Here is a 13,781-nt window from a genome sequence, read left to right on the forward strand (position 1 = left end):
AACGCACACCGCATCCATCTGGACTTTGTTAGTTGAGAGATCTATAGGACTGTACATATCAGTGGAATGATTGATATCTGTTTCACGCTGTTTAACTCTCAGTAACAAGGTAAAGGTGTCATTAAGCTCATTCCTTTCTTATTAACCATGCAGCTGTGAGCAAACCTCTCTCATCATTCTGAGAAGTGATGTGCTGGCCTTGGATTGCTGTACCCAGCACTGCAAAATACACCCCCCCCCCACACACACCCAGCGCAACACCTGTCACAGCGCTGCAGCTGGAAACATGAATAATTATATACAACCGAAGCCTTTGACAGTAACGTCTGTCTTACATTTTGTTGGAAATACAAATGGCCATTGACATATGTTTTTTTTTTATTCTTAAAATGCTGGGGTAGCACCCCAAGCAGGAGGAGGCATAAACGTGCCAATATGTAAAACTTACACACACAACAAACAGACACAAAACAACTGCAGAACATCATGTTGGGCTTCATGAAGTAAATCTTTGATGCAATTTGCCAGGAAATTGTACTGCTGTTGATACTACTTGCAAATGAAGGGGAGGAATAAAGTATGAGGACTATGTAGAGTTTTTGGATCAGATACCATCTGAATCAGGTTCGTTTTTTTGTTTTTTTTTTCCCTTTCAAGGCTGAAGAATTTGCTTATGGAAAGTGAGTTGAGAATATATGTGTGTGTGTATATATATATATATATATAGAGATTTTTTTTTTTATTTTTTTTTTCCTCTCTTGAATGTCCTTGGTTATACAACCACATTAGGACGAGACCCTTCCAAAGCTGATTGCTGGCGTCTTTCCCTGCCAGCCGGCCTGGAACCCTCCAAGATCATAACCCAGTTCATGTGCAAAGTATGTTTAGATGAAAAGACATTTTCCCCTAACGCTCTTCTAATCGTGTATCTGAACCACTCCACGTTCACATGCAGACTGCCAATGCTACCAGGGAGATGGCACACCGGCCCCTCAGATCTCGTTACACGGTTGTATTAATACACATGCCACGGATGGTGGACGGATGGCAGCTGTGGGTCCTATTCATGACTTATGCTTTTATTTGGAGTTGTGGGGGTTTTATTATGTTGATAACCCCCTTTTGTCAATGGCTGTGGCTGACCAGTACACCCCTTGTGCCAGCAGAGAAGAGATGGAGACCGCCGATCCACTTTGTTTGTGCTCTGCAAGCCCACGGGACAAGGAGCCCAAGTTAGTAATCAGTTAGAAATGATCCACCTTTTTTTCCGCTGATATCCATCCTATTTTATTTTTTTAGCTTTGAGGAAAGGGTTGAAAAAACCATTTGAAAGAATCAAACGCACAATGTAAACTGTGATCTCGATCTCAGAACGGAACTGCTGGACCAATTGTGCAAAACTCCCAGGGATGCATCCCGGCTCGGCCATTAGTTTGGTCTGTCTGCTCGAATTAAAACTTCACAAACCGCTTGTTAAGAATATGCCTTGAATGTTCTCTGTAGGATTGTATTTAGGAAGGTAAAAGCATGATAACCACAAATGGGGAGAGCGTGGAGAGAGAGAGGTTTGGTGCTGAGGATGGGTTGTGAGGACTGTTTTTATGAGATGCTTGTACATGTGAAAGCGGCACAGACGCTTCACCTGAAAATGAAAAACGGAGGAAATCACTCAACAGCTGATTGCGAGGGCTTCAATTTGAAGCAGCTGTTTGCTTTGCTGAGCCAATACATCATGTCAAATAGCACTGTGGGTTTAGGCACACACAGATAGCCCTTGGCACCAGTTTAAGGTAATAATCATCTCAGTCAGCAGGATAATTAGTATGAAAGAGACATGCTCTTGGTTTTCCATCTTCCTTTCTTCTCTGCCGCTTCATAGAAAATCCAATGCCATTGCCAAAAAGCAGGTTTACCCCAAGTTTTTATTTTAATATTTTTTTTGTGCAGAACTTTGTTTTGCAAGTTTCCTGTTTTGGAGAATCCTGCTTGTACAGGATGTGGGTGGAAAGAGAAGAGAGGGAAGAAGGCAGAAAAGAGAGAGAGAGAGAGGGTTGATCATGTTGCTGCTCATGTAAGATCTCTGGAATTTGCTTTTCCATGTTTCTGGCTGGATGGGTTTCATCTCTGCTTTGGAAATCCAATATAATTCATGTGTAATTGACTGTGACAAGCAGCTCCCGTCACCACCGAGGTATTCCTGTGAGCGAAGACGCAGCTCACCAAAGAAACCCCCGATATGCCCTTCTATTTTAGTCCCCGTGAGGTCAGACCTGCAATTTTTTTTAATCATTGGCTGTTCACCTAGGCCCTGGATACTCCTGGCTGTCCTTAGAGCCAGACCAGGAAAGCAGCCAGTTCCCTGAGAGCCACATGTCTTCTGTCTTTCATTCCTCCTGGGCTCACAGAGACTTAATTGAATCAATTGACTTAACTGGTTCTGAATCCCCACATTTTCCGCAGTCTTTGGTCATGGAGTATTTTAAGTTACATATGAAATCTGTTGGACCAGGAGTGATTATTACTGTACAGCTATATATATACACTAATTAATTATTATCCATTTGCCAAAGTAATTACACAAGTTATGGTGTAATTGATGCTGCTATGGTGACCTAAATCTCTGTGGTTTCTCAAGAGTGCACAAATCACACACACATGAAGGGCATTGTGTGTTATAAAACATGCACAGGTCCAGGAGGGATACATTTATATTTTAGTGGTATAGGGATCATAAACTAAGTATCCTGTATGTTTCTATGGCTTCGGGGTACATCCTTTTGGGACTAGGTTAGTGTTTTAGCCAGAGTATCACAGTGCACAGAATACAGAATCTGCATACTATGTAGGTTTTAGGCTAATCAGCCATACAAGCAGCCCACGGTAAACCTAGGCTTTCATTAAGGTTAGGGCTGCGTTTGTATCGAGTGAACTGAATCGGGTGTAGATTTGCAAGGGCTTGGTTGCAAATGTTGGTGTTGGCTATGGTCGAGCACGGTGTTGGCTTGGGTTGGGCATCAGGCTGTTACTGTTGAGTACTTAAAATAGCAAAGGTAATCTTTTGATGGAATGTGATGTTGTATAGTGTCAAGTATCTCAGTTTGGCACTGCAGACCAGGATTTCAGGAATGCCAAGTTCATAGCACAGAAAGGCAATCGCCTTTTACTGAATCGCAGACAACAACGGCAAGGCTCCAAACGGATTTATTTGTGCATTTTCAAATTCCTGTGATGTCAACACAGAACCATATCTTCCATATAGTCAGTTTCCTTCTCTATCGTTATGTCGGATAACCTGCTGCAGCTGTGTGAGCTACTTCAACAAGTTTCCGCCATGAAAGCCAGCAAACAACTATTATGTCACAGACACTGTTGCCCTCAAAGCCTAACAGAGACTCTAAATAAGCATCAACAACTGTCGCTAAGGCTAGGGCCTTGATTTTATTCCTTTTACGATGACCGTACGACAGGGAGGTGCAATGTCTCACTGTGTGATATACTGTGATTAAGTGGCAGTGGCAAGTTTGCACTGGGAGTCTTTGTGTTCTAGCCCTTCTCTCGCACAACTGGACTACCTTGCCGCCTCATGATTGTGAGTTCCTAGGCCGTAGGAATGTGAGAGACAGTAGAGCCGAAACGGCAAATAAAACACATTCCCAGCCAGTCAGCAAAGCCCTGGTCTGCAGAACACTACTCATAAAAGCGTTCTTTCTGCTGTCTGCTGTTCTACCTTCTGATTGTGCTTTTGGCATCACTAAATTGCATGTTTTCTGTGGAAATACAGAACCTTGGAAAACTGGAAGAGAATCCATGGAACGTTTCAATAGTATAGTTATGTAAGTACCGTATTGTAGACTGCCTCTGTTCCACAGAAATCATAGTTTAGGAAATGAATGGAAGCTTTTCTAAAAATGTCAAACAAATGGCCAATGTAAACCCACAGTGCATGCGTTTGAAGCCTCACAATGAATGCTGAAAGTAATTTTCCATATTTTCTTTTCCACAGAATTTTAACAGTGCATTTGCCTACATGGAAAAAAGTTACTTTTTGTTAGCATTAGCATTCTTCACCAGTTACCTGAATGAGATTACATGGATTACAGTAGAGTAGAGCAGTTTTAATCTACAACTGCCTGTTAATTGTGCCTGTTCATCAATGACTTCACATGCACTAGAGGCTGAGTCATTTTGTATTGGGGTGTTTCTCAAATGTCATCCTGTGACTTTGTAGTTTTCGCAGCCATGAACTAACCACCGTTGGTCTATCCTGCTTTCAGAAGCTGCTGTCTGAGACCTTATATGTCACTTACCGGACAGATGAGTACTGCAGTTTGGAAACAGGTTTTGGGTTAGGTCATGTTACCATATGTAATATTAAATAATGATGTCATCGTTTTTATGATCGCAGCTGCTTACTATTAAACTCATTGTGGGTGAATGAAAAAATAAACTGCTCTAATTGAACTACCTCCAAAGAAAACATTGTCCATAGTATATACTTGCTTATATAGTGCAATGCAAATTTAGTATAGCATTACCATATAAACAGTAATAATTTACTCTGTTCTTTGCTTCTTTGCTTCAAATCTATCACATTGGGTGTTAATCTTTTTATTGCATTGTTTTTTACACAGAGCGTAATAGCCATTGACAGTTGTAGACCATGTATTGCGTTTTTTTTTCTTTAAAGCTCTCTTGTTGAGTCGTATTTTTTTTTCCTTTCCAAATGTACTTTTTATGGCTTTTGAAAATAACCTATAAAAACATTATAGTTTCTCAGCATGCTTGTACCCTAAATATCCTGATGCAATAATAAAGAAAACATATTGTTCTGATTTGAACAGGTCCCATTCATATGGCATTATCCCTAATGTAGAAGCATAATCACGTGGCTGCGATTAAGTCATAATTTTGTCATTTGGAGTCTTATAATGTGGTTTGATTCATTACAGTCTCACCTCTGACCCCATCAGGGGCGTGGTTTGTGGGAGTGGCCTTGACGGAATGTACCATCGCCCTGTACCCTGGCTCTGAGGGGGTGTGTGCTGTGCTCAGCTACCTGTTTCTGTGAGGATGAGTTGCTAGTGTCATGGCCGACTCGAGGCCTTGTGCCCTACCTTGTTTCAGTTTGTGTTGAACAAGTTGAATGTTTATTGGCTTGTGACTTTGAAAGGATATGGACTACAGTGCACGTTATTGTGGATAAGCAGAGGAGGGCAGAGTAACAAGCATCCTCGTCTCTCGTTTATTAATACATCTAGGGAAAATTGTTTTTCCTGTGCTTAGATTTCACAGATGCTGTGCCAACAGAAGTGTGCACATGCGTGTGTGTGCGTGAGGGTGTGTGTGTGTGTATGTTATTTATTTATTTTAAATCTCTGGAAAATTCCAGTACGTGTTTTGTGAATCTTAACAGTAGGACTCCACTCCTCTCCCACCTCCTATTGCTGAAGAATTACTTTCCAAAGCTGTTTCTCTGAAAGACACAGAATCTTTATTAAAAACACCGGCCAGGTTTATAGGAGAATAGCAGCCCAGCAATGAGACTTACCCTGATGCCAAACACAGAGGGGAGGGGACAAACAAATAATAAAACAACAAAAATCACAATGGAACATTATAAACACTCACTATAAAAAATAAATAATAATAATAACTTTCACCATAAAACACAAGACTAATAACACGTCTGTAAGTTCAGCCGTCGGCCAGAACAGTGTCAGGTTTTGGGAATAAACAGGATGGCTGACGTTCTTGGTCCAGCCGACATGTGTCCTGGCTTGACAACAATCCGCCACTCAGGAAATAACTAACTGGTGAGGGATCCTGTGGTGCAGTTATGGTTATCAGCTTTTTTTAGGTCTTGAGCCGAAAGGGGTAGATTTTGGCCAAGAGGTCCCGCTCAAACTGGCAGTAGCGAGTTACGTAAAAATCACCCAGTATAATTATATGTTATTTTGGTTTATTGATTGCAATTACTCCCAGCAAGCCCTCCTTTGGCCCTGGTGTGAGATCCAGGCCCTCCGATTCATGGCATGGTGCTCTGCACAGCTTGGTGCACACCCACTCACAGTCGTGGGTATGACTATGGAGGTCGCCTGCCAAGGAAGTGCTGCAGTGTTTTGATAAGGGATCGGTAGTGGTGCTGCTCACTGGAGGCCCGGAAATAAAGTCCAAGGCAGCAAAACTGGAAAGAAACATCCAGAATCCAAACAAAGTTTACCAATGCACTATTCTCCTGCTATCGGTGCAGTGAGTGTGTCTAAGCAGGACAAAAGAAGTGTCACTGGGGGCCACATGTAAATAATTATTGGCAATCAAATGTATCAAGTTTTATCTACAAATGAGAAACAGGGGGAGGTAATCTACAGGTTTCCTTAGGGAGAGACCCAAAGTTTTAGATTTTTCAGTCTGATAATCACCGCACTGGAGCTTACTAATGTTCACACAAGCGGGCTAAAGCTAAATGTTGACACTTACTGAATGAACCTTTACCTTCAGACCCCAACAAGACCTGCTTTAACATCTGCTGGATTTCTGCTGTCTGTGCTCCAGAGCTCCAGGAGGCCGGTCAGACGCAGCACGGTGGCTGGGGAAGCAGGCGGGCAAGGGGGTGGTTCCTTATGATGCAGGGAAGTTCAGATCGGTTCCTCGGCGGGACCCCAGGGACGAAAATCAAAACAGCCGCACAACACGAGCTGGAGAAGCCATTCAGCTTCCCTGGGACTTCAGACTTGAAAGCTCCTTGATTTATAATTCCTACAGCCTCCTGACATCCTATTTATTATTACTCTATGTACATTTACGAACAATATGCAAAATATAATGCCAGCCCAGCAGTCTTGCTGTGTGTTTATTTTTGCTGTCCACACATTCCTTTGCTTCAATTTGTCGTAAACCTATTTCTTGCTTTTTGCAGGCTTCAAACTGAGATATAATATGAAATAATATTTGAGAGATCTTACAACCACAAGTGTTAAAATGTAAGGTGCAGTCTAATGCAAAGAAACATGTTTTTAATTGTGTAAGTTTAAAATCACCTCATAGAGAAGTGGAGTTTGGCATAAGGAAGAAGCAGGCAGTCTGACAGTACCTGCATCTCTGTGTATGTGGTACTTTTCCTAACTATGGATTATATTCACAACATCACTGTTATTTTATTAATTAATTTATATTTATGTATTAATTTATTTATCTTTGTGCAAAACTGAACAACAACAAACCATTACTATCTCTGGGACTAGGGGGCGTCTGCTGGAATATCCTGCCGAGGGGTTGAATTGAGTTTTGTGCACATTGTGTGTCCTCCTGCAAATTCAGCATCTACTGTCCCACAGGAAACAAACTTCAGCATGTGCATTGTCCAGCTTGTTTGTATTTTTTGTGTCACAAGACACCCTGAAACTGAGGTGTATCATCGGCCCTGCTCATCACGTAGCTCTCAACAGCATACTTGTAATTTCCCTTTGCAAACAATTACTTGCAGGGCCATTAGTGTTTTATATATATTTATAAAAGAACAAATAACATTAAGGAAAAATATGATGTATATTTGAAATGAGCGCTGCAATGTATCATTATTTCTGTTTACTCCAAAATCCAATGCTGCTTGGCATGTAACCTTACCTTGCCTTACTGATAAACGCAATTATTTATCAGAGCCAATGCCAAGAGACTCTGTTGGTATGTCAGCCTCCGCCTGGTTTGCGTTTCCTTTGTTCGTTTTCCAGTAAATAAATATTGCTAGTGTCTGTTGAGTCATAAGTGCAGATTGTCAATTGAAGCCACATTATTCTGATGGAGAAGAGCTGGAGAATGTGTCAAGTGTCCACTTCAGTTGAGCGCTGGGGTAGAAGGAGCTCCACAACAAGATGTATGTGAAGGGGGATTAAAAGGAACACTGTAGTATACAAACGAGAAGCACCGAGACATGTGTAAACCGCAGGAGAATAATTAAATAGTAGTTATGGCTGGCAAAGAGACAGAGGGTTCATATATATCCTGATACATTCCGCTGTCTCTCAATTAAGACATGTTCTGCAGACCCCCCCGGTCTCAAAACCTTTGGCTGTTTAACCAAAGCGATTACAAAAACAAATACTCAATTAAAAAGATGAAGAGGAGCCAATTGAGTATGATGTTGAAATGCTCCGCTGGTTTACTGTGGTACATGGCCCTTCTGAAAGATTTCCATGGCACGTTTGTTCCTGCAATTTCTCACTCTATGCAGTGACTCTGCTCTGCCCTGGATTCACTCTCTGTTTTTGCCTTGGTCTGTACCAAAGTACATATTTATAAGGGAACGGCTAAAGAAAGTCCAGAACTGCCCCCCCCCTTTGTTTTGCTCATTTCTCTGTGCTACTCAGTGTGTTTTCCTATGACTCATATTACATTCTTCTTTGATTTCACAACGTAAACATCCCTGTAGATTTCTGTAAGTGGCTGCAGATGATCATTGCAAAGCCCTGTTCTCTCAGCCCTTTATTATAATATTATCTTAGCGGTTTGTAAGCAGTGTGAAGTATTACAGTGTGTGGAGGGGGGGGATGTTGTCCTCCACAGTGTCTGTAGGTCTTTCCATTATCTCTGTCTTTTGATGTCTAAGTTTATTCCGTATTACACTGTTACTAACTTTCCATCAGAGAGGACTTACCATTCTCTCGCTGTTTCTTAGAAGGAGTGAAATTCTGTGTATTACATATGAGAAATAAACAGGTGAGGTATTACATCTGGCAAGGTGTACACAGTCTGTTTTGTTGTTTGTATCGTATGCAGTAGAAAGCTATATACTCCCAACAGATAACTTCTGCATTTGAACTGTTCCTTTTTTATTTTTTGTTTTTTGGGGGGAGGTACTCTGCTCCCAAACCGCACTGTTTCTCTCCATGTAAATGATCTTGTGCCTGTTTAGAAGCAGCCATGTAAACTAATCTTGTGATTAGCGCCATCAGTTTCCTGGCTGGTGTGTACATTTATACTTGATGTTTTTCGGGACGTGAGTGCCTAAATCACATTCATCTGACATGACATTGTTGCTGACAGAAGCTAAGGAAACATGACACTAATCAAAATGAGTTGTCTTTGACCTTTAGATTGTATACACCCGTTTTTAAACAAGATGGAATTGCTGTGGATACATATGGTACATATTGTCTCTACATAAACGAGACACAGATGCTGGATTATGTTAACGCTGTACCAGCACTTACACTTATGTGGCCATTAAAAATATATAAATAAATAAATAAATAAATAAATATACAATTACTTCATATGGAGCAGCTTTAACGGAACCATTCAAATATTTTCAAAGCTGAACTCGCCGCCCCCCACCACCCCCATGTGATTTTCAGAAGTCTTAAGTGGATCAACACTCTAAGCTAAAATAAAAAGGTTGCATTTAGCACATGTTTCCCTAATGGAGATTTGGAAAGATCACCTGTTTATTCTGGAGCCCTGTGCTCCCCAGGCTCATATAATAGGAAGGTGATGCTGTGAGGGGCTGTTCTTTACACCTCATGTGAGCCAGCAGTGATACAGTGTGAACAATATCATCCGCCCCTGTCTGGCCCTTAATCTGCATGAGGGACTCCCGGTGGGGGGGGGGGGCTTTTCTTGGATCCCTCTGTTTTAAAATTAAAATGTTACTTCAGAGTGTTGCCTTGACATATGTTGCCTCATTAGTAAAGCTTGTGATGTGTGTCTCTTGTCTTCCTCCTGTAGGGATTTACCTGTTAGACATGATTTACATTGACTCGGCATACCCCGCCTCTGACAGCATCATCGAGACCGAGCAGAGGACCAATCAGATGAACAACCTCCTCCGTGTCATCTCTGACCTGCAGGTCTCCTGTATCTACGGTGGGTTTAACCTCTGAACTCTGCATCCACCCTTTTCACAGGTTATTCACCACAGAGCAAAAATTTGGTCCCGATTTTCTAAAAGCAGTTGTTACATACACTTACTTCTGGATTTATCTGCCCATCTGTCCATGTCTGTTCCATGCATTCATTAAACCTTAATTTGCTTCTAGAGTTTCAAAGTGAAACAAATATTGCATGTGCACAAGAAAATATCAGTAAGAGTTTAAGATAGTTCCCCAGTATGTACGAGTGCCTAAGAAATGTTTGAAAATTCACCGAGAGATGGTTTCCAGTAAATATGATGTAAGGTTTATAAAAAATAAAATAAAATAAAAAACCAAAAAATGCTTCCTGCGATTACACAGCGTAACGTAATACACAAATTAATCCCAGAGTTTTTGGCTGTGCTGGAAAGTTTTCAGTATAGTTTGTATAAGTTGGCAAAACGCAAAGTAATTTATCACTGTGAGGACGCAAACAGGCCTATAGCTTCCCTTCTGTGCCAGGACTGTTCACATCCTTCTGAGGGCAGTCCTGCACGGAGGTTGTAATAATTGATACCAATCTGGTACAAAGGGTTTCGTGACTGAAGGGTCGGATTTTAGATTTTGGGCAGCAGCACCTTCTTTTTCACAAACCTGTCAGTAATTCAGCAAACACAAACACTTCCATGTGTACAGATTAATATGTTCCGCAGTCGTCAGAGGAATGCCAGGTCTCATTCTTTCCCATTTCACAAAACATTACAACATTACTTCTGCACTGAATTTCCAGGAAACTTTTATTTTCTTCATATTTTTCTCACATTTGTTAAGCAGTCCGACCGCACGGGTAAAACTGATCATCAAACCGCAGCTTGCTGTGGCAGTAAAGCATCAAAATCACTTCGTATTTAGCAAGGCAAGAGCTTTCCATGCTAGTGTAGCTTCACCACAGTGCGTGCGGTGACATCACTCAATCACTGAAGCCACAGATGTCCTTTTGTTAGGGGTGGTGGAGCGTACAAGTCTCCATTCATCTCTTGTTTGCCATTGCTCAGGCCTAGACCAGATCAAGCGCTGGAGACTCCTTCTTTAGAGCCATCTTACACAGAGTTTAAGCTGTTTTAACAGCTGTTTCACCAAACAACTGAACTCCAGTGTACATAAGACTTCAGATGTACATAGAGATTTTAATCATAAATGTAAAAAGCTTAGTATTACCTATCAGGAAAAAAATGTATTTACACCTAGATAGTCAGGACTGTACTACAATAGAAATAAGAGTATTTTTCATCTGGATGTGTCTAAACAGTGTTGCAACTCCCCTCCCTGCGAGTCTCCCAGGTGACGCTAAGTGTCGTTCGGTGTGATGGGGCAGACCTCCAGCTTTGCCTCTGTGGAAGCTGTTTGACCAACTTCCATTTGGTCAGCTGGCAGGACTGACACCCGTCACTTGTCTTTGACAAAGCTGCAAGCTGTGAAAACCTCTACATATCACTTCCTAAGCACAGGCAAAATAGGCTCGTAATTGAGTCATATAAGGCATTCACCAAATTGATAGGTGTGAGTTAGATTGAAGGGTTATAAAGACCCGCCTTTATGCTGAGAGTGGCGGCTTCTTAATTTAGCTAGTTATGTATCAGTTTCAGATGGGGTATCCTCTCTGAGAATTTAAAGCATGTGCATGGTTAAGACTAGTACTAAAATCTAGTTCCCATCCCTGTCCCCTGTCCCCCCTCCCCCATCAAACTGTCTTCTCTAACTTGCGTCATTGAAGCAACATAGGGTCAGAAATTGTCCATGCATGGGCCTAGATTGCGAGCCAGAGATTCCCTGAGATGTTGGTACTGGAATTTGAATTCTAAAGTAACCAGATTACTTTTGGAGGGAAATGGAGTGACTTTCACAACTGCCAGATGCTCCACCCTCCTATCCCCTTTCTCCTGTTTTATTAAATTTCTTTAAAAGAAACTGTATACATTTTATCTTTTATATAAATATGCTTTTCATTTTTTAAGGGAAAGCTAAACAGCTTTGGTTCCAAGTGTAACTGAATAGCTGCACTGAAGTTGCAAGCTATCTGAAGTGGTCTGTGTTTTTTGTCTTGGACTCCGCAGAGCACCTAGTGACGTTGCCTCATGTGCAGAAGTACTTAATGTCTGTACGCTACATTGAAGAGCTTCAAAAGTTCGTGGAGGATGACAACTACAAGTAAGTCAACACATCTTTCCAAGCACATACCTTCCTGGCACTATCGTATATCATTGGGGTCGACAGGCGCCAAGCAGAGGGAATTAGGCCTTTGACAGGGAGCTAATTCATTTTACATTTCTAATGAGTTTTCAGTCCCATGCCTCTTAGACACTGCTGACAGATTCAGTAACGGATGGTGAAATAATGCACAGCTGTACGTCATCAGTCTGCTCTTACCAAAACAGAGCATTAAATTAGCATGTCGTTTATTACTGGATTAATTACTCAAGTGGGGGCAGAAGTCAGAAGTGTGAAAGTCAGACTTGTTATATGCCCTTGACTGGGGCTCAGTGTGCCAGGGAACCAAATGCTTTTTTGCAGGGAGAATTAAAGAGCTAAGAGTTGGTTGGAAATGTTTGTGTCAGTCCTTACCCTCAAGGTTAGTGTGTCACTGAGCCTGATGGCTTTTGATTAGAGAGAGAGGTCAATTTAGGACTGTATATGACAGTTGTAGTTTTTTAGTAGTTGCATCACAGTTACATATTGTTTGTTAAAGTTTTTGAATACTTAAGATAAGTTTGTAGTGGTACATTAAATGTGGGGTTTGGCTAAGAGTAGGGGCAGTTTTCCCAGGGGCTGTTTTGGGAGTGTAAGAAGGGACAGAGTTAGTTTGTTTTTTCAGTAATAGTTATATATATATGCAGCAAAATGTCATGTTCTTTAAGTTAGCGCATACAATTTGGATTGCGTTTTGGCTTTGGCCTAGAGTCAGGGTTAGATTCCGCCGTAAGCCTAGACTACCGTTTGCATTAGCTTTGTGTGTGGTTACAGATTGGGAGCAACATCGAATAATGGGTTTGGCTATGGTTGGTGGTGTGGTTATTGATAGGGTTAACAATGAGGTAGGTTTCTTATGTTCTCTCTCCCCCTGAGTATGGTGATGCAAGCAGTGACTGTCAAACAAAAAATGTCCATTTCATTTTTCTTCAAGTGGACACATTAATGTACTCGGTAATGATTTGTGAACAAACAGAACATAGTGCAGCTAACCTCCAAGGGATGCCTTCTTCCAGCAATAACAAACATTATTTGAACAGTAAACCCCTCTCCCTGCCATGGAAAACATCTTATCCCCACGTCCGTTTATCCAGGGAAATGCCACGGTGATTTCTTACAGAAGTAGTTCAAAAAGCATTTCTTACAGCATCGTCCTAGTGCCAACAAAACTACAAAAACAAATTAAAAACTCTCTGTAGTTTTCCCTACATAGTTCTTAATATCTCCTACTCAAGGTTTAAAAAATGAACTATGTAAAACTTTCAGTGTTAGGTGTATGACTTTTTTTCTCCTATGTTTGACATATATTGAAAATCAATTTAAAAAACATCATACATTTCTAAATAAACTTTACAGGTATTACTATTGATTGCAAAATAAATGTCAATTTAAAACAAACTGTCTTGCAACAATCTGTCATTCTGAATAAACCCGCAGGTTGAACACGAATACATTTTGGTTACTTTGAAACTAAGGCACTTTGGCATTACGCTATGCAGTAGTAATGTTGAAGTGAGAGCAATCTAAATTAAGTTCTAATTTTTTATTATTATTTTTACTTTTAGATCTGGTTTTAATGCAGAAAAATATTAGTAAGAATTTGATGTGTGTTCATATTTGCGGTTTTTTATTCTTCAAACAAAAGAAGTGCCATGAATTCTCGTAGTCTGCTTTCATATGATCCGATGA

The 13,781-nt window shown here is 41.0% G+C and overlaps 1 protein-coding gene across 2 annotated transcripts in view; it reads left to right on the forward strand.

The window, feature by feature from the left end:
- ralgps1 (Ral GEF with PH domain and SH3 binding motif 1) overlaps nt 1-13,781 on the forward strand; it is a 199,765-nt gene that overhangs the window by 149,830 nt on the left and 36,154 nt on the right. For both annotated transcript variants that reach the window (XM_066713155.1, XM_066713156.1), the window contains exons 9-10: nt 9,721-9,858; nt 11,960-12,053. In XM_066713155.1, the coding sequence (XP_066569252.1) occupies nt 9,721-9,858; nt 11,960-12,053 (232 nt within the window). The remainder of the gene's footprint in view (nt 1-9,720; nt 9,859-11,959; nt 12,054-13,781) is intronic.

This window comes from Amia ocellicauda, chromosome 9, assembly GCF_036373705.1.
Source record: "Amia ocellicauda isolate fAmiCal2 chromosome 9, fAmiCal2.hap1, whole genome shotgun sequence".
NCBI lineage: Eukaryota > Metazoa > Chordata > Actinopteri > Amiiformes > Amiidae > Amia > Amia ocellicauda.